The 25,502-nt window shown below is 41.8% G+C and overlaps 4 protein-coding genes, 3 long non-coding RNA genes and 1 other non-coding gene across 11 annotated transcripts in view; 4 read left to right on the forward strand and 4 right to left on the reverse strand.

The window, feature by feature from the left end:
* LOC147642537 (uncharacterized) overlaps positions 1-25,502 on the reverse strand; it is a 216,145-nt gene that overhangs the window by 21,194 nt on the left and 169,449 nt on the right. The window lies entirely within an intron of this gene.
* CycG (cyclin G) lies at positions 678-16,820 on the reverse strand. 3 transcript variants are annotated; one of them, XM_020956228.2, is made up of 6 exons: positions 16,661-16,820; positions 6,001-6,869; positions 5,583-5,822; positions 5,141-5,515; positions 4,861-5,075; positions 678-3,637 (listed from the first exon to the last, which is right to left on the reverse strand). In XM_020956228.2, exons 2-6 carry the CDS (start codon positions 6,847-6,849, stop codon positions 3,562-3,564), a joined length of 1,755 nt encoding a protein of 584 aa, XP_020811887.2. In that variant the 5' UTR covers positions 6,850-6,869; positions 16,661-16,820; the 3' UTR covers positions 678-3,561. The 3 variants fall into 3 exon arrangements, with proteins under 3 accessions (XP_020811887.2, XP_086696185.1, XP_020811888.2); XM_086840059.1 differs by having other exon boundaries at positions 6,001-7,793; positions 16,661-16,804; XM_020956229.2 differs by lacking the exon at positions 16,661-16,820 and adding an exon at positions 14,895-16,544.
* On the reverse strand, positions 5,907-5,983 carry LOC147642542 (small nucleolar RNA Me18S-Gm1358). Its single transcript, XR_015273489.1, has one exon. It is a non-coding gene; the product is annotated as a small nucleolar RNA Me18S-Gm1358 (small nucleolar RNA).
* Positions 12,850-14,165, forward strand: LOC147642543 (uncharacterized). Its single transcript, XR_015273270.1, has 2 exons — positions 12,850-12,985; positions 13,938-14,165. It is a non-coding gene; the product is annotated as an uncharacterized LOC147642543 (long non-coding RNA).
* On the forward strand, positions 13,067-13,582 carry LOC147642544 (uncharacterized). The gene is made up of 2 exons (XR_015273267.1): positions 13,067-13,289; positions 13,346-13,582. It is a non-coding gene; the product is annotated as an uncharacterized LOC147642544 (long non-coding RNA).
* Positions 17,859-22,363, forward strand: Med (Smad/Smad4 homolog Medea). 2 transcript variants are annotated; one of them, XM_020955327.2, is made up of 9 exons: positions 17,869-18,674; positions 18,976-19,247; positions 19,392-19,746; positions 19,874-20,116; positions 20,259-20,864; positions 20,924-21,230; positions 21,290-21,458; positions 21,513-21,651; positions 21,709-22,363. In XM_020955327.2, the coding sequence occupies exons 1-9, from the start codon at positions 18,611-18,613 to the stop codon at positions 21,918-21,920; spliced, it is 2,367 nt and encodes a 788-aa protein (XP_020810986.2). In that variant the 5' UTR covers positions 17,869-18,610; the 3' UTR covers positions 21,921-22,363. The 2 variants fall into 2 exon arrangements, with proteins under 2 accessions (XP_020810987.2, XP_020810986.2); XM_020955328.2 differs by lacking the exon at positions 19,874-20,116 and having other exon boundaries at positions 17,859-18,674.
* On the reverse strand, positions 22,438-23,410 carry Mnat9 (microtubule-associated Nat9). The gene is made up of 2 exons (XM_020955334.2): positions 23,244-23,410; positions 22,438-23,158 (listed from the first exon to the last, which is right to left on the reverse strand). The coding sequence occupies exon 2, from the start codon at positions 23,138-23,140 to the stop codon at positions 22,538-22,540; it is 603 nt and encodes a 200-aa protein (XP_020810993.2). The 5' UTR covers positions 23,141-23,158; positions 23,244-23,410; the 3' UTR covers positions 22,438-22,537.
* On the forward strand, positions 23,291-24,923 carry LOC110186252 (uncharacterized). Its single transcript, XM_020955333.2, has 4 exons — positions 23,291-23,618; positions 23,709-24,472; positions 24,534-24,644; positions 24,706-24,923. The coding sequence occupies exons 1-4, from the start codon at positions 23,499-23,501 to the stop codon at positions 24,863-24,865; spliced, it is 1,155 nt and encodes a 384-aa protein (XP_020810992.2). The 5' UTR covers positions 23,291-23,498; the 3' UTR covers positions 24,866-24,923.

The raw sequence follows: 25,502 nt of genomic DNA on the forward strand, positions 1-25,502 counted from the left end.
GATTTATTTTTTTTTCTTATTGTTATATTAAGAAGAAAATAATCATAGGAATTATTTGGAATTAATAAAGACTCTTTCGATATGTTCGATACTATCTTATAAGCAACATTAAATGTTTCCCTATCGATAGCACGACAGATCTTTTGTTGAATCCAGAAGTGCGTATCTTCCATTTATTTATGGTGTGAGTAGCTAAGATCATTAACAAATAGTTAATAAACTAAAAAATATTAGTTTCATTTATTTGATTTAATTAAAACTAACTAAATTATGGAATTTAGCTGGGTTTCAAACCTCCAGGGAGAATAGCGATAGAAACTGGCAAGACCAATAAATATTAATGGGCACGGTCAAGACATCAGGTAATTAATCGTAAACTTTAAATATAAAATATATTTTCTATGAATTATTTAATTTATTATTAAATGTAATAAAATACAAATTATTTTTTTTATAACATGTTCCTGACAAAGGCTCACATAGTTATGATCAAGGATCCTGTATTTATATCTCTTGGAAAGCGAACAGTGTTTATTTCGATAATAACGGAAACTTTCCCAAGCGAATTCCCATTACAAATTTAACAACACATATAATCCATTAAATGTATTTGAAATAATTCCATGACTTGATTGATCTTAATCATGCCCAGCCCATATAACAGAAACAAATTTTCATTTACCATTTAATAATACTTTTTTCCATTTATTTTGTTGTAATGTGTGTACAATGATTTAAATCACGAGTTTTAGTTGCATTCTAACAACTTTTGTTGCTCTCCTCTTCTCTTACACAATGATCCATTATTTTACTAAAGAATGATTCTTGTTGGACGCCTAATGTATAATCTAATTACAGGTTCTGGTAATTTCGAATAAATTAAAATGAATAATGTACAGAATGAATTCATTTCGATTTTTTGACTAAATTACTAATAGATAAAAAACCCTAAACCAATGGTATGGTAAAAATGAAGCTTGAAACTTGGCGACAAAATGTTAAGGGTAAAATTATATATATTTATACATTAATTGAGATTGGTTTGATGTGTTCATTGCAAATATTTAACTAACTCGTCGCTAAATACAATGTAAAATTTGCTAGTTTTTAAAAATTATGAAATCTCATCTCAGTAGTGGCAGTCGACGGGCATTTTGTAGAAAAACTTAGTTCTAGACTTCCGTTGCCGTGGCCGCACTTCCGCTTCCGCTTCCGTTTCACCTCTCGCTTATTTGTCAATTGGCTCTTACTAAAAGGTTAGACTAAGCTTAAAAATTCTTTATCTTCTCTTTTCCTAGGTTTTGTCTCTCTGCCAGGCAATTGAACACATTGATCTCTATCGCTTAAATATTAGTTGTTAATTACTTATGCGTTCGACTCGCCGTGTTTACAAAGTTATTGGCGTTCTAAAAGGATACAAAAAAAGCTATTGCACAATAATTTTTTCTGCGGTTGAAGATCAAGTGATGCGTATATATGAATATTTACAGCAAAGTCCCTGCCCTTGCTGGGTTTTATTTATTTACATTTGTCCGTGTGCACAGGTTTTGGGGATCTGGGATCTGGGGAGTATGGAAACTGTGGTTGGTACTCACATTTCGTTCGAGAGGAGTCAGCGGCTGCCATTGGAGTGGACTTGACTGGACTGGACTGCAAACTGCACACACAACACAAACAATAAATAAATAAATAAAACAGGCTAGGTTTGTTGTAAATATTCATTGAAAAACTGCATGCCAGCGCCATGGAGAGGCTGGCAAGCGCATTTTTATTCAAATTTACAGACAAAAGATCGTTTCTGTTTGCACATTCTGATCGTCAGCAACTGGTTTGGTTTAGTTTTTGAAAAAAAGTGAATAGAATCTTGTCAAATTTTAATTGTGATTATGCTCTGCGTAAGTTCTCCTGCTATGCTTTCCCCTCTCACACAAACTCTATGTTTAACTTCGTACATCTTGCTAAATGTTGCATCATAATTTCGGAGCAAAAAGCTGCCGCGCTTCAATTGGAGTTTTCATATTGTTTTGGTTGTTTTTTTGTCTCAACGCTGGTTGTTTAAACTTAGGTTTTAGTTGGTACAACATAAGAATGAATTTCGTTTTTACAATATCTTTTGTTTTAATAAATAGAGCATAATATTATTTAACAAAAAAGAGAAGAATGGGTAAAGAAGGTATAGTATAATTATAAAAAAAAATCACTCATCTTGGAACGAACTAAATCTCAATGCCTTCCAATGGATGATTGATTTTATGTAAATAATTAATAACAAAATGTACTGTTTTTGGGGCGGAAATTGAGTTCGCTTTTTGTTTTGATGTTTTTCATTTCAAGTTTTTGTTATACAGAGAAAAATCTACTAGACACACACACTACAATATTGTGGTTTTCATCATCATGCTATCGTTTAATGTTTAATGTTATTATTATTGTTAAGAGTTCTTAGTCAATATAGGCGGCGAATTATATAGTTATTACTTTTTCTATGTTGTTTTTGTTGCTTTTTTGGGATTTTTCTTTTTTTGAGCGCGGCTAAAATTACTGATTAATGTGATCTGACCTTGTTTTTGTGGCTTGATTGGTTCAGCTTATCTTTTAGGCTCGGTCTATACATCTATAGAGTTTTTGTACTTTTTTTTTTTATAGATTTTTATGATTTTTTCTTGACGCTTTTTTCTTACGGGGATATACATAACTGATATAAGAGTGGAACAAACATGGAGAACATAAAGAATTTACAAAACTAATTGGGTTTTTTGTCTCTATGGAAAATTAATTTTCTTTTTTGCTTTTTCGAAGGTTTTTAGTGGTTTTTTTTACGGTCTCTCACGCAAAAAATTGCTGTCCCTTTCCAGATGTGATTATAGGTTTTTGTGGGTTCGCAATTCATAAATCGTGTTCTCTCTCTCACTGATCTCGAATAATATGATCCGGAACGGCATCAATCTTTTGTATGATGGTCCGCAGCATTATTTTCTTGTTTTTATATTTTTTTGATGCTCTCTTGGTAGCTTTTGTTGGTTTTTTTCACGTATTTTTTTGTCTGCCGCAAAAATAAATCGAAAAAAATTGCGGGCGCCACTTGCCGTGGTCACCTTTCCTCACAAAACGCGGCGAAAGCGGACCTCATCCGCATTTCAAATGTTTCTTAAATGTTAGAACCAGCGCTAATACACGTACGTGTACACGTATGCCAAAATAATTATGATGCACTTTAGCAAAATATACACACACACATACACTGCTACCTACTCTACACGAGCACACGGATCGCCGCTCGCACGGACACTCGATGATGATGTCGATCTCATCCTGCAAGTCCTGCCACCCATCACCATCATCCTCCTTCTGCTGCTTCTAATGCTCGTGTCTTGTTTTCCAGGGATATGTGTTGACTCTCCTGGAGGATGGATGACGGGCGACCGCAGGATCTTTTGTTGTGTGCCGCGCGGCCTTCTGGTTGTTGGTTCCTTTTTGTCCGCTGCTCCAGTTCCAGCTGTGGTCCCTGCTGCTGCTGCTGCTGCTTATATTGCTGCTGGCTGGCTGGCTGACCGCTGGATACTAACATTGTTCGAAAATTGGAATTATGGGTGAAGTGGGCCAGTCCTCTTCCTCCTCGGAGCTAATACTCTCGGTCCTGCAAGGGAGAAATCATGTGTAAAGTAAGCAGTTAGTTTTTAAGTTTAAGTTTTCCATTCACTTAAATTTCAGTATTACCTACAAGTTTTTTATTATCTAATTATTAACAGAATACCTATGCTCCTTTGGTAGTTTGTAAAAACTATAGAAATCTGTTACGAAATTTCCCCTAATACCCTGCTATTGCAATTTCATGTTATTCAACCTGTTGTGCAACCTGTTAGCAACCTTGACTGGCATTAATCTTCCAGGCATGCAATCAATTAAACAAGTTCAAGTTGAAGGTCCCCCGAAAAACCACTCGTAATTAGCAAAAAGCTTAAAAATCAGCTGATAAAAAAAAGAAAGAAATGGAACCTTTGCTCAGGTGCAACTCCGCCAAATGGTGCATTGAACTCTCTACAGTTTTTATGACTAAACCACAAGAACTGCGATAATAGCGATAAGATAGCACCTAAGTACAAGGGAAAAAGAAAGCTAGAAAACAAACATGAAAATAGAAATTAATTTCAATGTCATTGGACATTCTGCAGCAGTCTAAGTTCAATGTGAGAATTCAAGGACGGCCAACAGCTGTGTGATGGGTAGGTGTACCTATAGATATAGCCAAGTCTCCTATAATGAACAAATACAATACCTAGCGGATATATATGTATATATGTTAGGTATATTCCTGTCGCAACCCTCGCAGCGGTCTATGTGCGTGCGAACGATAAGATTGTTTCCGAAAAGGCAGGCAAAAACAAGGGCAGCGAAAATAAATAACAAATAGGTATATAAAACACAAACACACACATATAGCCGTTTTATTTTTTATGGGCGATGAAGGGGAAGGCGGCGGCAGCGACGAAAAGTGGGCGAGCCAGCCAGTCTCATGACAATTGTGTTGTTGCTGCTGCTGCCGCTGATAATGGAATCGCTAATATTCTAGAAACTTGTTTACGCCAAAAAACGTTCAGATCGTCATCGACACATTTGCCTTACATACCCAGATTATACATATACCTACGAAAGTCACTAAAAATAAAGCAAGAGATCCAGAGATCCGCAAGCTTTCATAGGGAATTTAAAGAATTGTTATAGACTATTTATATTTCTCTTAACTGTTATTATATAGCTTTCATATCCCCACAGACCTTTGTTTTTCTACATTTCTATCCCCAATCTATCAGTAGACTTTAGAAAACTTAAATGTAAAAAGGAAATTTCACGAAAACTCACCTCGAACGCAGGCCATCGTCGAGGGCATTGGAGATGCCTTCCTCAATGGTGGGCAGGTCGGAGGAGAATCGATTGATCGGGCGCAGGACGCGCAGCGTGCGACTGGACAACTTCCAGACAAGCCGCTGCTTGTAGGGCGCCTTGTTCTGCCCGTTGTAGTGGGACAGAATGCCCGAAACAATGCTAAAGCCGCAGGTGAAAACGCGATCGGGAATCTGTCAAGGGAACCACACATTAGCTTAGAAGCAATCCTCCTGGAGAGACTCTCTCTAGAACTTACCCTCATGTACTGCTGCAGGAAGAGAATGTACTCAAAGACATGCTTCAGCTCCGGACTACCGCGCGTGTACGACTCCTTGATGTGGAAATCCAGATGCAGGCAGATGAGCACCAGGGCCAGGGTCGAGGGTGTAATCACGGTGGTCTTCACGTCGCACAGCAAAATCTCCAGGCGATTCTCCAGCTCCTCCAGCTTGATCAGCTGCTGGTAGAACTTGAAGAAGTCACCGCCAATCTCCTTGGCCAAATTGCGGAAGAGGGCGTAGTAGATGCGCAGGTAGCTCACGGATGTGATCGGTGCATGGCCCATCTGGACGCCCAGCTTGTTGGCAATCACCCCGGCCATCCGTTCCAAATCGCCAGCGGTACAACCACACTAAGGAAGTAGAAGAACAGTAAATACACGAAACTACTACGCAGAGATAGGGAGAGGGAAAACCCACCTGAGATATTGTAACCAGATCCTCGGCGGGTATGGGCTTCAGGTCCAACTGCTTGATGGCCAAATGGAACGAGGCAACGCTCATGCAGGCCATGTGCTTGGGCTTGACGGCCATGCGATCCAGAAAACGGTCCACCAGGCTCATGGCCGAGAACAGGACGTCGGAGGGCAGCTCATACCACATCTTCAGGCAACGCAGCACATAGGCGGAGCCATCTCGTCCACCGGCGGTCACTTCGCGCTACGGGAGAAAGAAAGAAAACGAGGTTAGTCAAGAGCTAGGCCAAGGGATGGTGGGAAGGCTCTGATTCAAGCAAAAATCAAATTTAATTCAGAAAATCCATAATCTGCACGGGTATTATTTTCAGAGTGGTGCATGGAAGTATCATCATTTGATTAGATTTAGGCAGTAAACTCACCCTCGACTCCTTGGGCAGCAGCAGCACTGTGTGGAACTTGTCCTGCAGGGCATCGTACTCCTTGAGCGTCTCGTACAGCTCGTCCGAGGTGAGGGCGTGCAGTTCATCCTCCAGTTTCTTCGATGGCGATGGCTCATTGTTGTTGTTGTTGGCAACGCCTCCGACGGCACCTGCCACCTCGTCCTCCAGATCCTCGAGTTGTTGTTGTTGTTGTTGATCGTACTTTTGATACTCCAAGCCAGCAGCACCCGGTGTCCCATACCGGCCCTCGTCCGCAATCCTCATCCAATCAGTTGGCATCTCTGCATTGTGGTTAATGCCGTTGGTCAGCAGCTTGCCGCCACCATTGGGACCACCAGTTGTAGGAGCAACACCGGATACTCCAGCTCCAGATAGGGAAGCAGCAGCAGCAGCGGCAGCCGCCTGGGCCGAAGTCGAGGGCTGCTCGTCATCGACCAGAATGGCATTGATGCTGTTGGCGTCCATGGCGTGGTGGTGGAGTAGTTGTCCGTGTCCGAGTCCGTTGTTGTTGGTGGCGTTCTGCTGGTGGTCCTGGTGCGGCAAGTCGAGTCCTGGCATAACCGACGACGACATCGATGTCCTCTGCTGCATCAACTGCTCCTGCTGCCGCGCCGCCTGCAAGTGGCAATAGTAGGCGATATCCTGCTCCCGTTGGTGGTGGTATTGCTGGTACTGGTACTGGTACTGGTACTGCTCCGCGTATTGCTGTTGCAGCTGCAACTGTTGCTGTTGCTGATGCAGAGAGCTCTCCAACTCCAACTCCAACTCACAATCAACTTCGGCGGCGTATTCGTCGGCGGCAGCAGAGTAGCGTACAGGGACAGACATTGTGAGGGCTGGCCTAGTACCTGTTGTATTTTTATATTTTGGTTGCAAATTGGAAATAGGTTTTTTTAGACACAACACTTTCGTTAACTCAAGAGTTGCAAAAAGTGTCGGGAAATTGCAAGAAATAGTGAAAAACTAGGCCAAGATAACTCTCGCTGGGAGGAGAAGTGGAAAGGAGCAGAATTCAGCCTTTCGTTCTCGCTATCCTAGCGCCAAATTGTTTGATTTTATTTTCAGCTAACACACAGATCTCAGAGACTTGCCTTTGCGGCCGATATCAGCGAGTCTCGACGGGGAAACTCTCAATCTACAGCTCAAGATCTGTGCTGGTTAATTACAGGGAAAACACCTTGCACTTTATGGGGGAAAACACTTTCTCTTTCCTCGACAAAAGTGCCACCGAAAATAAAACGAATCTGTTTGCTACTTGTTATGCACACACTGGTCGCAGAACTCAGGGATCCTTGTCAGTCAGACTCCCTGGCCGGTTGCAATTCGAAATACCACCAACAGTTCAGTGACCTTAATGCAATTCTTTTCAACGATTTGCAAACAGCAAACAAACAAAACGAACCCTCGACAATGGTTAAGAGACGAGAACTTAATGCTTGCAGTGTACCAAGGGACAAGATCAACGATAGCAACGCTTCCAAAGAGGACTTCTCAAGGCTTTAGCTATCAGTCGTTATTGGTTATGGCTTGTCTGGCGTACTCTGATCTTGCAGTAGTCACTCGCTCGAATATTTAATTAAAAATATATATTCAGAAATTCGGAAAACCAAATGAATTTCTGTGCAAAGCGCTAAACAGTGCGGTTTATTATGTGCTCGCTCAGTGCTTTTCACGATAATAAACTCATGCGCTAAGCTAATTTTGTGTATTATAGCTAAGTGTATAGCTTTTGAATCTCGCCTTGTGCTTAATTCAAATGTAAAACTTACGAGCTGCAAAGGGTTTGGTGAAATTAAAATATTATTACAGTGTTTCAAAATGGAGTCAATGGAATGAGTGGCATGCAAATTAATTCAGTAATTATGTGCAAGTGCATTGCACTCCGCCCTGTTTTTGTATTTGCTTTCCTTTCGAAATAATTCGTGGTCAATGCGTTTAACGAACTTTGTTTGCTGAGCTAAAAACATACGCCCCAAACCTGTACAACAGCATACACTGGGATAAAATCGACATTGGAGAATATATATTTTATTTTGAGCAGTAATCGACCTTTAGACGACGGCGTGTGACACATTTGAATTCAAATCGCGCGGACAGACACACAAGGTTACAAGCGGAGGGGAATCGATGTGGTGCCTCAAGGTAAACCACGTAAATAGATCAAGAAATATGTTCGGGCATCGAGAAAGATCAAAAGAATTGTACAGCGAACATATTTTGTATGTTAATTATACATTAATCCAACAGAAAACGTTTTACAGGTCATGATATTGTTGAGTGACCTCGCAAAATCAAGGCATTCGATATATATATTCATCGTACCAAAGAGTAATAAAAAGAGAATATTGTAAAGAATAGTACTCTATTAACTGATGTGTGGATATGACCAAATACTATGCCTCACAAGTTAAAACTTACAGTTTTAATGCATTTTTCCCTCCCCAACAAATAGCAAACAATCTTTAAAGGGGTAAACAACGCCCCTCTATAGTACTCCATATCTGTTCACACTTCCTCCACAACAAAGTTGTGTGTGTGTGTTCCCGATTAATAAAACTTGAGCAAATGAAAAGCACAAATCTACATATAAACACTTGAGCAAACGGACGCTTGTGCTAGTTTTATAATTTGAACGAAACAGAAGAAAACCCAGGCCACTGAAGAGCGGTGGGAGAGCAGATTAAAGACGCTGGCTTTCTCCTTCTCTTGCGGAATAACCAAAACAGAAACTTCAGATCGTGTAAACAAATACGTGATAGATGACATAAACTAAGCAAACATTAACAGAGGCACTCGAAGAGGAACTAGGAAATGGCAACAAGGCGTAAATAAAGCCCAGACAATTGCCTCCAGATGGTGGTGGTGCCTGAGGATTCCAAGTAGCTGACAGTGATGAGGGATCGGGAGGATACTATTTTTAGATGCTACCACAAAGAAATCAAATTGTAGATTTAGTTAAGAGTTCAAGGAATCGAAGAGCATGCCGCAGATTTACTCATTATGCCTTCAAAGTCATCGTAGTCATCCTCAATCTGCATACGAAAATAACCCCAGTTGAGGGGCAATTTAAAGCGTTTAACCTGCTTCATGGCCAACTAGATACAAACAAGGCTGCTTATTAGCAAAACAAACAGCACCTGAAAGCAACTACGCTAAAGCACCAAGTGAATATCATCGCAAATGAGTTGAGAAACACCAAAATGCAGTGCAAGGTCCATTTATAGAACTTCCTTAAATATAAAGCCATAGGAAGCTTCATTTAAATGGTTGCTTAACTCAAAATTTAAGTGATCATCAAGTATTAGCATTTAAAGCTTTTAAATACTACGAAATTCCTCTGTTTTTCTTGGTTATTTCCACATTTAAAGGTTGAAAGTAAAGCCCCATTTTGATGACTCCGAATCTTTACTTTTTTTTCTACCATAATCAGGTCAAAGAAACATTCCGACCGCGCCCTGAATCATCTTTCAATATGTGAATCAGATCAGATGCGGGGCCATTTATGTGACGCACTGGGTGATATTACTAAATATTCCCCCAGAAGTATTCAAGCAGTCTTTGTCAGCCAGAAGACTTCCGTTTCTTGTGGTTATTCTATTTATAAAGCCAGTGATCAAAACAACTAATAACAATAACCAATCGAAACTAGCTTTTGGGCCCGCAGCAATTCAAGGTCGCCCGCCGCCCACCACAAACGAGTTTCGAGGGACAGACAGGCGGCGGCGGGGGGATATAGCCAAAAAGACTCCAAAGCTGCTGAGTAAGCATGAAATAAGGTACAAGAGATCGCAGCTTAAAGCGCTTGAAATTAAAGTAGGAAAAAGCTTATGCTTCCGAAAAACAGTGATAACGGTGAGGCCACGGAGCGAGTTCGGTTAAAGTTCAACTTTTACGCTCCGCTGAAGACCATAAACACAATGACCAAAGGCATAACAATGAGAATAATATGTTGAAAGCGTCTCTGTGCACGGAGAGAAATAAATGTTGAATTATTTACTTATAAAATGTTATAGAAGAGGGATATTAAAGATATTCCTTTAGAATTTCCTCCAGGATCTGTCTATAATCTGCTCCTAAGATTGGATTGGAAGATAAGTTCATATTTAATCAGAAGTGCCCTGTATTTTGTGAGCCTTATCTCACAAAGATTTTGTTGTTATCAAGTGGGTTTGACCAATATGTAAGATTAGATGATAGAGACGGAACATCTGATTATTGTTTTTCTCTGTTTCGGAACAATAACAGATTGTTATACGGTTTTCTGGGCGTACCGAAAGCAGAACAAAGGTGGCTATAATTATAGCGGAAGCAGTTCACCAAAAACTAAGAAAGTAAAGTAAAGCCCGAAAAAAACTTGTAGCTAGACAAAAATGTTATCGCACTTTTGATCTTAGCCAAGGTTTTCTGCTCGACTGCAGTTGGAGATGGATATATAATGGTCTTAAATCATTTCGTGTATGTAAACACATACAAAAGCGCATAAATAGCTGCGGAATTTCTCAACTGAATTGTTTCGTATTCGAAACTGTTGTTGTTTTCAGTTGTCGAGTTGTTTTTAGTTGTTGATTTGAGTCGTTGTGTTGTTTTTCTTTTTTGGCGCGCGCTCGCTCTCTGCTGACGCAAAGCACGTACGCACACACACACAGTTGTATCTGTGTGTGCCAAGAGCTATAGCCATATTTTTACTGTAAAAAATAACACAAAAAATTTCACTTTTTGCCTATTTTCGTAACAGAAAAGAAGGGGGCGGCGGACGGCGGGGCGTGGTCGAGACAGGTGTGAAATATTTTCGTAGCTTCTCTTTGTCTTTAAGTAGGTAACATCGCTCAAGTAAATTCCTCCACTGCAATTGAAAGTTTAGGTTTGAGGTGTGGCAAAGCCAAAAAACATAAGCCAAAATGCGTTTCCAAAACGAAAGTGAGTCCATCCGCATCGTAAACAAAGAGTGCCACTAAAAGCTAAATGTTTTCCCTAGACAACATATGATTTTTACGCAGACAGAAAGGCGGAGAAAGAAAGAGAGAAAGAGCAATTGCTTTTAATTTTATACGCTTTGTCTTTTAATATTTTTTTTCGAACAACCAACCGATCGACAATCGACGAACGGTTTGTTCATTTATCATCGTCATCGACTGATTTTCGTCGGCGCTGAAGGTCAACAAATGACAGGCAAAGAGACAGAAAGAAAGAGACTGCGTGCAGGAGAGAGATCGCTAAAGATCGGGAGAAAGAAAGAGCGGAGAAGACCAGCTTTAATGGAAGAAATGGAAACGTGACTGGAGCCAGGCTTCCAATGGGTGAAAGATGAAAGAACAAGTTCTGGTTCGCTTTAACAATAAAACAAAACTCAAAACTTATTTTTCGTTTAGTATATTTTTCATTTATTGTATTGCATTTTTGTACGAAAGTAGAGAAAGTTATGTATCTGTACATATTTTCCCGACTATTGCTAAGCGTAACTCGAATCTAGAGCCTGGTTTTTACTGTATAACTACAAAGATCCCTTAAAGACCTCTCATTAGAAAACCAGTTATTAGAGTCAGTGCTGTTTTTAGCGCCAAAAAGAAATTTTTCACCCTTACGACAGTCGGTTATTTACAAGAAATATTCCCTCCTTTCTTCACCACACACAATTTCTTCCTTTATAATATCCTGACGGAAAACAACCTGAACGAACCACCTCGGGAAAGGTGTTGTGTCAACCCCTAACGAACCCGAACTCTTCGATTTGTTCATGTGTGTTGAAAAGAGGTGTAAGGAACTTTGACTTTGCCGTGGGTTATAATTAACGGAAACGATGGAAATTGCCCAGCCAGTTTTTCAGCTTTCTGGGTACAGGGGTGGCTTATTCCCAGATCAACCCCAAAAAAGCGATGAATTCCATCCCCCACTGACAGGACTGAGTTTCACAATTTAAATAGTGACCCAGCAGCAGCTCACAGCACACAAGTGGAGCGAGCAGAACAATATTATAATGGAAAGATCAGGCGCAGGCGCAGCAGCTGCTGCCGCTGCAGTGGCATGTGCTGGCAAAAGATACGACGAATTTTATCTCCCGGTATCCCAAACGGACAAAAGATAATACGGCGTTTCTCGGGGCATTGTGGAAAGAAAAAAAAAACAAGGAAAAGAAAACAAACCTTAAGCGGAAACAACAATAGATGGCAGGAAAGAGAGAAAGAGAGGGGACCCGACCAGCGGGCATTGTACTCGGTATACAGCCCATTTGGTAATCAGTCGATCGACCTTTGCCAAGCCCGTTTCGCCTTATTCTAGTATCAAATTCATGAGCTAAATTAGGTAGAGTCAGAACTATCACTATCACTAGTCGTCTCGTCTATCTGTCAATGGACTTCGGCGGCGATTTGCATTATCAAACGATCGTGTGACTGCAAATAATGGCAGTGCACTCAAGCCCCTCCAAGCACTATCAACGGAAATGCAGTTAAAGAAGAATTTTCCTGACGTAAAGTGAACGTGACCGAAAGCCAGAGTCACTAAAAACAAACGAGGCGAGGAGCGTGCCCAAATGGATGATAAGCGTGTGCTAATCGCACGGAACACTGTCGTAGTTCAAAGTCCCAAAAAAATTAACAAAGAAAAGAGAGCGACGGTTGTAAGGGCTCCAATTGGTTAAAAGGGAAATGCAGTGACTCAGACTCCCTTGAGACAGGATTTAAAGTCAGAAAGTAAAAGTATTGTGATTCATAAAACCTTTAAAATGTTCCAGTCTTCAGTAAACAATATTCATTTGAAAAACTTTTCATAACTTATATACACATGTATCCAAGCTTTTGCATTTATCAGGGTATATGTTATCAAATGCAGGTTGCTGCCACAGCAAATTGGCATATAATACACAAGGTTCTCGGATAGCAATGATGACTTATAGTGCTGGGGATTCGCTACGTTATCAATGGACGGAGGAGAGTGTTGATGAGGACATTTCGTAACATTCCATGACGTAAACACGGGACTCGATAAAGCAATTCGATCTTATCGCCACAAAACCCATAGAAATGCCACCAGAGGAAAAGGCAGCTGCAGTGCAAAAAATATATAAAAGGAGAACGAGAACAGCTGCACTCGGGAATATTGGAATTTTTCGTCACCTTTCATAAAATTAAATTAGACACAAAAACCAAAAAAGGGGTGGGACTCAAAAAGTCGATGGCTTGGCACGAGCTGAAAATAGGAGGAAATTACCAGGAAGAGGGGTTGAAATCGGTGCAGTTGAGTGCTTTTCCTGGGTGGCTGCCTGGTTTCGAGTGAGTGTTTCGGGCATTGAATTTCACTTTTGGACTTTGGCGTCTTTTTTTCGCAGACAACGGCTATTTCATGGCAGACTGAAATTCAAGTATACAGGTAGAAAGCAGACGAATTCTGAGCCAAGGCGCCATCCTACCGCCGATAGATGACAGCTGGTGTTAAGGCTATATAAACAGATCGTTTTTTGTTTACTTTGAGATCTATATTTGAATTTTATACAGTTACAATTTCACTGATTATCAAAAATATGTAACAGATATTAGAAAGAAATTGACAACAAAAGTCTCTTTAAGTCAGTGTTAGTTTTAAAATGCTAGATTTTTATTTAAAGAAGCAAGTGGCGATTAGAAGAACAATGCCCACCTACGGGTTAAACGCACACAGTCCACCCTCTCTTTTCTCGTCTTATGCCTCATCCGCCGCCAAAGTTAGGTAGAAAATAGAAAATGGGGACCAAAGAGGAACCTTTTTTTTACATGTAAACAAGTGTGAAGAGGAATAAATAAAACAACGGTACTAAGAGACTTTGTGATGAAGAAGAAGCCGCAGAAAACACCCACGTATTTATTTTACTTTATTTGGAGGCTAGGGAAAATATGAAAATCAACAAATTAAGCAATTTTATGTGAGTGTGTGTGTGTTTGCAGCTTTTTTCAGTTTCGACGGCTGCGCAACAAATTGAAATCAACAAATATGACCCAGAAAACAAAAAAAAAAGCTGAAGGTGAAATCAACCAAAGGAGAAACATCGGAAAAAACGCACAAAGACGGAATGCAATAACAAGCCGATGCTCCCAACACTTGTCAAGTGCGTTTAACAAAAACCAGTTGCGCTTCCGAAGTCTACCAAAGATTATTGAAATAAAATCAAGCAGTTTTAATTTTTACTTTGTATTTCATTTAGTTTTTGGCTGACGCAATTTCAAGCCCGCGCACGCACACTCGTACAGGCTGGCTGGTGTGTGTATGTGTGTGAATATGAGACAAAATCCGAATGGGAACACAACACACTCGCAAGTCTTTGTTTGCAGCCTGAGTGTGTGTGAGGAGGGGAACGGTGGTAGAGAAACACTCAACGATTGTGGGGAGAACAACCAAAGTGGGCGGGGGAGGGAGGTAGTAAAACAATTGACGTAAATTGAGAATAAAACAAATATGTAAATGTATCCAAAATGGGGGAAGGCAGCAATACAGAATATATTTTCTAGTCAAAATAAAACAAGTTTCCAAACAAAGGCTAAGTAATATGCATAGATATGTATGTTGATGATGTTGTACTGTACTGCTTGCATAAAAAGCACAGCCCCATAGCGGACCCCAAAACCCACTCTCTCAGTCGCACACACACACACACACACACAAACATGCACACCACACACCAGCCAAACAGCTGTGAAACGAACTGAGAGTGGAACAAACACGTAAATTGTTTCTCCACGAACGTAAGTATATAACGAATTCTGTATGTATGCCTCGTATATTCTCATTATTTTCCATTATTTCGCTTGGCAAACAAACAAAAATCATCTGATTAAGGCCTTGGCTTTTCCTTTTTGCAATTTATCGACTTTTTCGCCTACAAAGTGAACATTGGTGCAACTTACGTTATTACAGCCATTTTGTTGTTTTTGTGTTGCGCAGGAATGTTGAGATGAATTTTAGTTATTGGCGAATTTTGGCTTCTGATATTGCACTTGAGAATAAGTGTATAATTGCTGGCAGCTCGTTTAGTTCTTTAAGCTACGTTAACTAATTTGTACTGCTGTTTGTTTTTTTATTTTATTAGTTGTATCACAATTGGAACTCTCTCGCTGCAGTTTTTCGATCGATTTTCCCACACACCAGTTAAAAAGTGGTTGGGACTTTTCTCCATCAGCTGCGCATCTTAGCTCTGTTTCCGCGTTGTATTCATTTAATCGCGCTTTAACTAGACTTTGTACATTTTGGATAGCATTTAATCCGCGTTCAATTCTATAAATTTCTATTTCTATGCAGACACACACATACAAATATATAAACGTTCGCGTTCGGGTCTAAAACGGTACTTTGCTTGTTGTTCGTCTCTTTCGATTTAGCTATATCTCGCGACTCAGCCGATTTTGTTTTGACGATTCAACCGATACCAAAAGCAATCGATTATTTTATATTCGATACTTTAAGAGAGTATTTTTTATATTTGTAGATTTTCTGGCTTTTTTGCTACTTTCTATATTTATCCCTATTTACGTGTTAACCTTATATTTTATGATCATTAAGATAATTTTGGAAGCCTTTAATTACTATATGAATGGAAAATACTAAAAAATATTGATATCGATATGAATAATACTTAATAGTATTTGATATACCATATACCGAATGAAAGAAGGCCGAAGAACTAACTTGATCAAGACCGGAAACCGAGAAATAGGTAAAAAAATAAGACTAAAACTTGTTACAATCCAAAAATAATCGAGTGGTTGTTAAAGAAGCAAGACAGACTGGGAACTAGGATTACGATTTGTCGTAGTCACCTGGACACACCTGGACTCAGCCAAGACTCAAACCTGTGACGTGACCGGTTAACCGGAATGAGCGCGGAATTTAAAGGGGAAACATTTTGTTTTTTTTTTTTTTTATTAAAATGTTCACAAGAAAAATAAATACATTTCTAAGATAAACGGAAACTAAAAGTTTTTGTTCTGTTCAAGAATTTTCCCTTTCTTCATGCGTAAAATAACACTTATCGCATATTTCACAATCAATGTAGATCTACAAAACACACACATACTACCTCTATTTACATTTTTATCAACTGAAATTGTAAGATTGTGGTTCAATGCTGCGTCTACTACTTCTGATAAGGTAAGGTTTCGAACATGGAAATTACGCAGCCAGCGAGATTAGAAAGTACGCATAAGAGTGCATTTTCCCGGCGAAAGGGAAATCCATTCTGTTGCCAAGCAAATTTTTATTAATCTTGGAAAAGGGAGGAGTATTGGGGCAGGGGGTGAGCTATTTCAGGGCCCCTCCACTCACACACACACACACGAATACGCTTCTAGAAATTGTCGGCAACAACAACCTGTGACAAACACACACGCGCAAAACAGAAAGGAATGAATGTGTGCATCTGGAATTTTCGTGAAGAACTTTTAAAGACGCAAAAGGCCTTAAATGCATTTTAAACTGTTAACTTACTCCTGGATTTCCCTAAAAATAGAATTTCCATCAGAAAGATTTGCTAATTTCGTCACACACACACACACACACACACACAAGTGGAAAAAAACGCGTGGCGATTGATTTTTAAGTCGGCAAACAAGTTCGATTTACGCATTGAACAATTTAAACTGATGATTGGTGTTTTTAATTATTCCGAGTCACTTACCCGGATGCCTCTGCGTTTTAATCAGTATCTGCTTTCTTTTCTTTTCTTTGACCAAAAAAATATAAACTTATTCTCAAATTGGAATTCGAGAATTAGAGCTGGGAAAAAGGAAGAATCGATTGCGCCGGGGAGGAGTATTATCGATATAAAACTATCGATTATATACGATACTTTTTATATGATAAGTATCGAAATCACTAATTAATACAGTGTTGCCAGCTAATGACAACTAAATTCTAGTAGGAAAATAGTTAAAAAAGTGTATATCTAAACACAGGTTCTGAATTATAGCTTATTAAAATAAACTTAATAAATAAATAACTAAATAAACAATTTTAAAGAAGTTTTCTTTTGTTGATTTTTTTGTTGGTGTATTCAAATAGGGGTTTTAAGTACATTCTTTTAAGGTATTGGGGTATACATTGCAGGAGCAAATTGTATACATGTGAATCGTGTACTTTTTTATTTCGGCTAGGAAGGGGCGAGAATTTGAGATTAAGATAATTATAGTATTTTTTTATTTAAAAAATGTTTTTAAAGCTTTAGTAAATCTCAGTAGTAATAAAGATGAAAATGAAGATGAAGGCACGCCCTGCAGATTTGAGGTATATCATGAAAATTATACTAATATAATATAATAATATATAAAAATATATAATTTATATATATTTCTACATTCAGCTTACTTATTATCTTTATAGTTTCCTAATTTTAGTTTTACATTCGCAGCTTGGCATTTTCCTCTACATTGAACGATAGTTTCTATGGCAGCTATATGATATAGTCGGGCCGTTCCGACTTATATACTTGTAATACAAGAAAATACCTTTAGTATAAATAATATCTATATTTATTTATATATATTATACACCAAGATTTGCTATATGAATATTAGAATTGGCTATTTTTAAGGCTATAAGCTAGTAGCCAGCTTGATAAAATTTTGCGTTTCCAACTATGCCAGCTATAGCAATAAGAATTGTAAACTGGCAGCACTGATATGAAAGTTTGCGACACTCTTCTCCATATGAAAAGTATCGCAAAAAGTATATGAGATACTCCAAAAAAAGGACTCGGGCTTTTAATTAGAATTAATTTTTATTTAAAATTAGGCTTATCATTTGAAAGCGAGTCTAATATTACAAAATTTTGATTCGAAAACTACTGGCTTTAAAATTTGTCGTCGCTATTTGCATCTGGTATTTTTCGGCAAAACGCGTTAGTACCTTATGCTGAACGGGCAACAAAAAAAAGAAAAAGAAGACAATCGGGTTGAAAACGGGAAAACCTCCGGAAAATTGTGTTCTTTGCGTTTGCCGAGAAGCTGCCATAAAGCAGACAATGAAACTTGTGAAGAAAACAGTGAAAATAACGCTCGAAAGCTGATAGAAAGAAGGAAACTTTTGTAGTTTCCTGCCCCTGTCTGTGTGTGTGAGCAGTGCGAGTGTGTTTGTGAAAAAGGAAGGAAGAAGGAAGAGGAGGAAGAGGCGAAGCAGCAACGGAGAGAAGGAAGAGACTTTTCGCAAGGAAAAGCAGCAGAAATTACGCCAACTTGGTGGGAGTTCGGAGATTAGCAGCAGCACCCCCCAAGCCCACAAACACACACGCACATTCAGGCGTCGCTATCGGCCGTTTGTTTTGTGCTCAGATTCGCGTGCCGCCTTTGTTTGGTGCGTTTTTACCTTTCGTCGTCGGTTTTCCGGCCCCCTCGTGTGTTTGTGTGTGTGTGTGTGCCCTCTCCTCCCCTCACTCTGACCTCTGCGACTCCTCGGCGGCTTCGTTTTGTGGCCCTCTTCCGGTTACGGTTTAGTGGCTTACGGTCACGGATACGGCTCGTCCGAGTCCGGACGTAGCAGCTCCGGCGGATCCGGTTACGGCGGCGAGGGGGTCAGCAACAACGCCGCAGTGGATGCCCATGCAGGTGGCCTGGGCCTTGCCCAGGACTTTGGCATGGGCGGCGGTCCGGGGGCGGGTCCGCCCACCCACATGTACGGCGCCGTAGCCCCGCAGGACAGTAAGTATTTCCAGGTCTGACTCTGGGCTTCTGCAGGTCCTCAGTCAGGACACATATGTGCGCCATAAGGCGAAAAATTACAAACACTTTCTATTTTCTTTCTATGAATCCTTGTAAGATGTTGTTAGATTCATATATAAAAAATTGTATTCAAAAATTAAACTCAAAAATGAAATGGATCAGTAAAAATCAGAGTTTGCAATACAAGATCTCACCGCAAATATGTTAAAATCTATGCAAAGCCCAGAGAATAATGTATATCCCAATCTTCTCCTAACTAATTACTTACCTTTCGTCGCAGTAATTGTCCGGGACATGGTGCAAATGCCGCCGCCGCCGCCCTCGAACGCGCCAACATCGGCGGACGCCTGCCTGAGCATCGTCCATTCGCTGATGTGCCACCGGCAGGGCGGCGAGAGCGAGGGATTCGCAAAGAGGGCCATCGAATCGCTGGTGAAGAAGCTCAAGGAGAAGCGCGACGAACTGGACTCGCTGATCACGGCCATTACCACGAATGGAGCCCATCCCAGCAAGTGCGTGACCATTCAACGCACGCTCGATGGACGTCTGCAGGTAAGGTAAATGGACCCTCATCTCTTATCGGAGACGAGTGGCGTCCGTTGCGCGTATTTCCGATTTTCTGATAGCGCTATGTCGCTATTCATTTCACGGAAACGTATGATTATCACAATCTAATTTCGGTTCTACTTCCACCAGGTCGCCGGTCGCAAGGGCTTCCCGCACGTGATCTACGCCCGGATCTGGCGCTGGCCGGACCTGCACAAGAACGAGCTGAAGCACGTCAAGTACTGTGCCTTCGCCTTCGATCTCAAGTGCGACTCGGTGTGTGTGAATCCCTACCATTACGAGCGCGTCGTCTCGCCGGGCATTGATCTGTCCGGCCTCAGCCTGCAGTCCGGACCCAGTCGCCTGGTGAAGGACGAGTACTCAGCCGGGCCGCTTGTCGGTGGAATGGATATCGATGGCAATGACATCGGTACCATACAACATCATCCCACGCAGATGGTGGGTCCCGGCGGCTACGGTTATCCACAGGGACCCGCTGAATATGGTAAGGAATGGATTTGTGTACTGAAATTCATAGTTTATTCGACTTTTTAGTTTACTATTTATTTTCGGTTGTGTTTTTTAATCTTTTGTTTCTTTTTGGGTTATTTTCGTTTTGTTTTGACTATTAGTTGGCGATCCCTTGAGTGCAATGTTTCCCAGCGGCCGCACAATACCAAAAATTGAGCCGCAGGATGGTGTTGTGGGGTCACGCAGTTCATGGATGGTACCACCTCCACCGCGGCTTGGCCAGCCGTCGCAACAGCAACAGCAGCAGCAACAACAGCAGCAATCCCAGCAGCAACAACCCCCGCCAAACCCTCAACAGCAGCAGCAAACCCAAGCCCAATCCCAGGCTGCAGCACATCCGCTTTGTAAGGGTTTCTTAAGAAAGCTCTTGAAGATCGATTAGGAAAACCTAACAATTTTCGTTATATTGATTTATGCTCTTTCATTTCATATTTGAAAATACATTCTCCTTTAGATTCTCATCCCTGTTCCTTTCTGCATTTACAGCCGTACCTCATGGCATGCCGAGCATGTCTGGCCCCATGAATCCTGTAATGGCACCCCCACCACCGCCTCAGCAGCAGCAGCAGGCTCAGAACCCCCAGGGCAATGGAGTGCACCATGCCCAGGCTAATTCTCCAACAGATCCCGCCACCGCCTTGGCCATGCAGCAGCAACAGCAGCAGCAGCAGCAACAACAGCAGCAGCAACAGGCGGGAGGCGTGCCGAATGGAGCGGTTAATAGCAGCAGTGGAGCCGCTAGCGCAGCACAATACTATGGCCAGCCGCCGCCTGGCAGCCAAATGCAAGGAGCAGGAGGCGGCGGCTCGGTTCCACCCACTGTGCATGCCCAGCAGAATGGCTATGTGTCACAGGGAGGACCGGCGGGAGGCACTGCGTCCGTTGGTGGCTTTGGCTCTGCTCCAACCACCGTCCAGCAGCAGCAGCAACAGCCACCGACAGGAGTGCAGACCAATGCGGGATCTGCTGGAGGTGTAGCGGCTCAAGCAGGTGGGGGAGGTGGCGCAGCGGGAACTTGGACAGGTCCCAATACCCTCACCTATACGCAGTCCATGCAGCCGCCAGATCCGCGGTCCCTGCCTGGGGGATTCTGTGAGTTTTAACACTATAATTCGAGAGAACCCATTCTGACAATACACCTATTCTTGCAGGGAACTCCACGCTCTCAGGTGACCTAGGTTCGCCGCAACAAACTCCGCCGCAGCAGCAGCAACAACAGCAACAACAACAGCAATCGCAGCAGCAACAGCCACGTCTCCTTTCACGCCAACCGCCGCCGGAATACTGGTGCTCTATAGCCTATTTTGAGCTGGACACACAGGTGGGAGAGACCTTTAAGGTGCCATCGGCAAAACCGAATGTTATTATCGATGGCTATGTGGATCCTTCTGGTGGCAATCGCTTCTGTCTGGGCGCCCTCAGCAACGTTCATCGCACCGAGCAATCGGAGCGAGCCAGGTAAGGACATTATGGGATATTTATCCCAGAAATTTACAATAACGATTATTTCTTATTAGGCTGCATATTGGCAAGGGCGTGCAGTTGGATCTGCGTGGCGAGGGAGACGTTTGGCTGCGCTGCCTCAGCGACAACTCGGTGTTCGTACAAAGTTATTATTTGGATCGCGAGGCGGGTCGCACGCCCGGCGATGCCGTGCACAAGATTTATCCAGCGGCATGCATTAAGGTGCGTATTAGAATATAAAACCGACAGACTTGATAATGAACTTTTGTGTTCCAGGTGTTTGATCTGCGCCAGTGCCACCAGCAGATGCACTCATTAGCCACCAATGCCCAGGCTGCGGCCGCAGCTCAGGCAGCCGCAGTGGCCGGGGTGGCCAATCAGCAGATGGGCGGCGGCGGCGGTGGCGGTGGTAGAAGTGAGTGAATGCCCAGGATAACATTTCAAGAGCTCATTTATACATTTTTATTTCTAGGCATCACTGCAGCCGCTGGTATTGGTGTGGACGATCTGCGTCGCCTTTGCATACTGCGGCTGAGCTTCGTCAAGGGCTGGGGACCTGACTATCCGCGACAGTCGATCAAGGAGACGCCCTGCTGGATCGAGGTGCATCTGCATCGCGCCCTCCAGCTACTGGACGAGGTGCTCCACGCCATGCCCATCGATGGCCCGCGAGCGGCGGCCTAATCATCTACGTTTAGGATTCAGTTAAGGGCAGCTTTCCGGTCTTCATTTGCACGTTTATGTTTTTTTGCCTTTGATTATTTAATAATGATTTTTATAAAAAATTAAAAACTGAACAAGTGAACGAGCAGTCTTAAGTACGCAGCTAAGCATCTAGTTTTATGCACTATATATTTAAATATACATACTTACCCCGCACCCACACAGCGGCAATTGACAAGGTGGCAAGTGCTCGTTCGTTGCCCATTTCCTGCCACGCGAATCACCACCAGAAACATACACATAGCATTGCAACAATCATCCAAGCCAGCTGGCGAAACAAAACAAGAAATCATCGATGCACACATAAATACATACATATGATGTAAAATGCAAGCATACATACATAAGGCAAAAGCAAAACAAGTAGTTGTAATATAAGTGTAATAAACTGAGCATAAACGAAAGAGTGTGTGGGTCGTTATTGAGTGTAGTGTTTTGAACTTAATTGAGTTATATCTATGTATATACTAATTGAAAGTTCACAATCAATTATTACATTTTATTAACTTAAATAATTCTGAAGAAGATGAAATAACAAAGAACATTATAATGGATATACAAAGGTTATCCCCTGTCCGCTAATAGCAACCGATGCGTGGTTCCACCTGCTGGTCCAGCCAGCTAATCCATTCCGGTGTTATCGTGCGCTCCAAGGTGATCTCGTGGAAGATCTCAACTCGACACGTTTCAACAAATTGAAAGGTCTTAAAGAGATGCAAGGAAATGCTGTTTTCCATGTCGATTTTGACTTGGAACTTTGCGAGCTTGAGCTGATCCTGGGATTGGGCGTACTTGAGCATGAGGAGCATGGCCTCGCGACCGTAACCCTTGCCCCTGGCAGCTGGCTCGGCAATCATGATCTCAGCCTCGGCCACTTGTTGATCGCTGTCATCCGGATCTGGATGCAGGAAGAGATTTGTGTCACCCACCATGGCGGCGATTTCATCCTGATTCTGAGCGTAGATGGTGGCGTCTAGGATAATGAATGTGAGTTTGTCACTGTCCTCGCGCCAACTCCTCTGCATCTCGTACTCCTCGTCCAAAGAGAGTTCCTCGGAGGCGGTCAACTGGCGAAGTGTTTCGTTGCTCATCCAGTCGTGGTATTTGGGCACATGGCGGGCTTCGTAGGGAACCAGGATGACCCCACGACCTAGTATTTTGGTTTTCTCATTCAAACGCATCTCGGCAGACACTCGGAGCTGCGAAAAACTGTAAAGTTAGTGACGGCTGTGGTTTGTTTATATTGTGGGGATGTTCTGGTTTCCTTTAGCACCACATGCTTACATTTCCTTTTTACTTTATTTTAATTTCAAAGTTTAAATGTATTTTTAAAATATATATTTTTAATAACACTCTTAATTTTTCATCACATTTTCTGCGGTTTGTAATTTAGTTTTCTCTTCTCACCAAATTAGAATTCCGGAACGCGTTTCGACAAAACAGCTGACTGTGCTGCCAGACCTCTAACCATGTGGCAACGCCCAGTTCTGCAGAGAAGGTAAAAATAATGGTAAAGTGAATTTAGCCATTTTAAAGAATATGCCAAGTCGACATTGCCGCGCTTGCGGCAAGTTTATCTTCTGCAAGAATCCGCGTAACCTCTTCAACGAACCGGACTGCATACATCTCCACCAGATCGAAGCCCTAACGGGACTTTATGTGAGTTTTTGGCGCTCCAATCGCTAGTAGCAGCAGGCACGTTCAGACAGGCTGATGAGTTTTCTTAACTGAAATTTGATTTTACGGCAGCTGCTGGAGGGTTCCGAGTTCAATTTCCCCGTCTGCATCTGCGGACCGTGCGAGGTGTCGCTGCGGGAGGCCATACGGTTCCGGGAAAGGATAATTCAAACCCAGAAGGCCCTGCAAAGCGGTAGAAGCGTTTTGGTAGATGGCCTCAATGTGAATAAAGTGCAAGGAGAAGGTGAGCAGCTGCAGAAGGACACGGTCGAGCAGCAACAAGTGGAGGTGGACCAGGAGGAGGTGCTTATCCTAGAAGAAGTCACACAATATGAGGTTATAGAAGAGCAAATATTCGACGAGGTAGACAAACTACCTCAAGAGGAGGCGGAAGTGGAGGTTTTCCCGGAGGAGGTTAAGGAGAAGGAAGAGGAGAAAGCGAAGGAAGTCGAGAAATCGGACCCTCCCAAAACCCTTCGTCATCCCTACACATCCGTGACCTTTGTGGATAATAGCGATGCCCGCCACCAGCCCCGCGTTCAATGGGACAAGCTTACCGAGGAGGAAGTTGTCGCTTTGAAGCGAGAGCGCCGCAAGAGAGACTGCATTTGTGAGCAGTGCGGTCGGCACTTCTCCTGCCCCAGCAACTTCAAGGTGCACCTGTTACGGCACACGGGCCTGAAGAGTTTTGCCTGCTCCGAATGCCCGCAGAAGTTCTACACCGCCCATCTGTTGAGACGGCACCAGGACATGCATTCTGGCGAGCGTCCGTATCCCTGCCAGTTTTGCGAGATGACGTTCGCCAATACCAGCGTGCGAACCCGACACGAACGCATGTAAGAGGGTTGATTCCCAAAATTTTAATAGTTCGTTAACTTAAATCCTTTCCCATTTCAGTCGTCATACAAATATCAAGCCCTTCAAGTGCACCGAATGTGATAAATGCTTCGCCATGAGCGGCAAACTCCGGGAGCACATGCTCACGCACACGGGCGAGCGAGCTTTTCAGTAAGTAACCGTGTTATTAACTTATGTTTGATTAACGTTTAATGATAATACCAACTTCAAGCTGCGAGCCCTGCAAAGCCTCGTTCGTTCGACGCTCGCATCTCTTGGCCCACCTTCGTACCAAGGGTCATGCCCAGAATGCAAGTGTACAGGAGGTGGCATCTAAGGCAATTGATCTCGACGTGGAGACGGTGCTAACGTCGTGTATAGATCAGACCTAGTCCTTTCATATACGGAAATAGGGTTCCGAATGTATATTTTAAGTACTATATTTATACCCTTACAGAGTATTTTAAATTTAGACAGATTGAGTGTAACGACCCTATAAATCATATATTCGTGATCAGCATCAAAAACCAAATCGATCTAGCTATGTCCGAGCAAAATTTAATTTACTCAAAATTTTTTAATTTTGTAAGGGGTTACATCATAAAAATTGTCAAAACGTCGCAAATTTTTTAATATTTTTAAATTTTAAATGAGATTTGCAGATTTATAAAGCTCATAAAAACTAACATAAGAATGGTTTCCGAATCAAAATTAATGCATTTTTGGTTATGAGATTTTTAAACCTTGATTTGTTAAACAAATCGTCCCATAAAAATATAAATATTATTGACTCAAAAATGGTATTATAGTTTTAGTCAGAGACTTTAAACTACGGATAGGAGTCATTTCCGACCCTATAAATCATATAAATGTATTCTTGATCAGCATGAAAACCCTAGTCGATTTAGCTATGTCCGAGCAAAATTTAATTTTTTAAAAATTTTGAACATTTATAAGGGATAACATCATTAAAACTATAAAAAATTGGAAAAAAATTTCATAGTTTTAAATTTTAAATTAAGAATGCAG

This window comes from Drosophila serrata, unplaced genomic scaffold, assembly GCF_035046125.1.
Source record: "Drosophila serrata isolate PLE 108 unplaced genomic scaffold, ASM3504612v1 contig_382, whole genome shotgun sequence".
Classification (NCBI taxonomy): Eukaryota; Metazoa; Arthropoda; class Insecta; order Diptera; family Drosophilidae; genus Drosophila; species Drosophila serrata.

Coding starts and splice junctions, on each gene's coding strand:
- CycG (XM_020956228.2), bottom strand. CDS start 6,849: ATGTCTGTCCCTGTACGCTACTCTGCTGCCGCCGACGAATACGCCGCC. Junction 5,076..5,140: donor TCCTGCAGCAGTACATGAGG/GTAAGTTCTAGA, acceptor TTCCCTTGACAG/ATTCCCGATCGCGTTTTCAC. Junction 3,638..4,860: donor GACGATGGCCTGCGTTCGAG/GTGAGTTTTCGT, acceptor TCTCCCTTGCAG/GACCGAGAGTATTAGCTCCG.
- Med (XM_020955327.2), top strand. CDS start 18,611: ATGGGCGGCGGTCCGGGGGCGGGTCCGCCCACCCACATGTACGGCGCC. Junction 19,248..19,391: donor CGCTCGATGGACGTCTGCAG/GTAAGGTAAATG, acceptor TACTTCCACCAG/GTCGCCGGTCGCAAGGGCTT. Junction 21,652..21,708: donor CGGCGGTGGCGGTGGTAGAA/GTGAGTGAATGC, acceptor TTTTATTTCTAG/GCATCACTGCAGCCGCTGGT.
- Mnat9 (XM_020955334.2), bottom strand. CDS start 23,140: ATGCGTTTGAATGAGAAAACCAAAATACTAGGTCGTGGGGTCATCCTG.
- LOC110186252 (XM_020955333.2), top strand. CDS start 23,499: ATGCCAAGTCGACATTGCCGCGCTTGCGGCAAGTTTATCTTCTGCAAG. Junction 23,619..23,708: donor AAGCCCTAACGGGACTTTAT/GTGAGTTTTTGG, acceptor ATTTTACGGCAG/CTGCTGGAGGGTTCCGAGTT. Junction 24,645..24,705: donor ACGGGCGAGCGAGCTTTTCA/GTAAGTAACCGT, acceptor ACCAACTTCAAG/CTGCGAGCCCTGCAAAGCCT.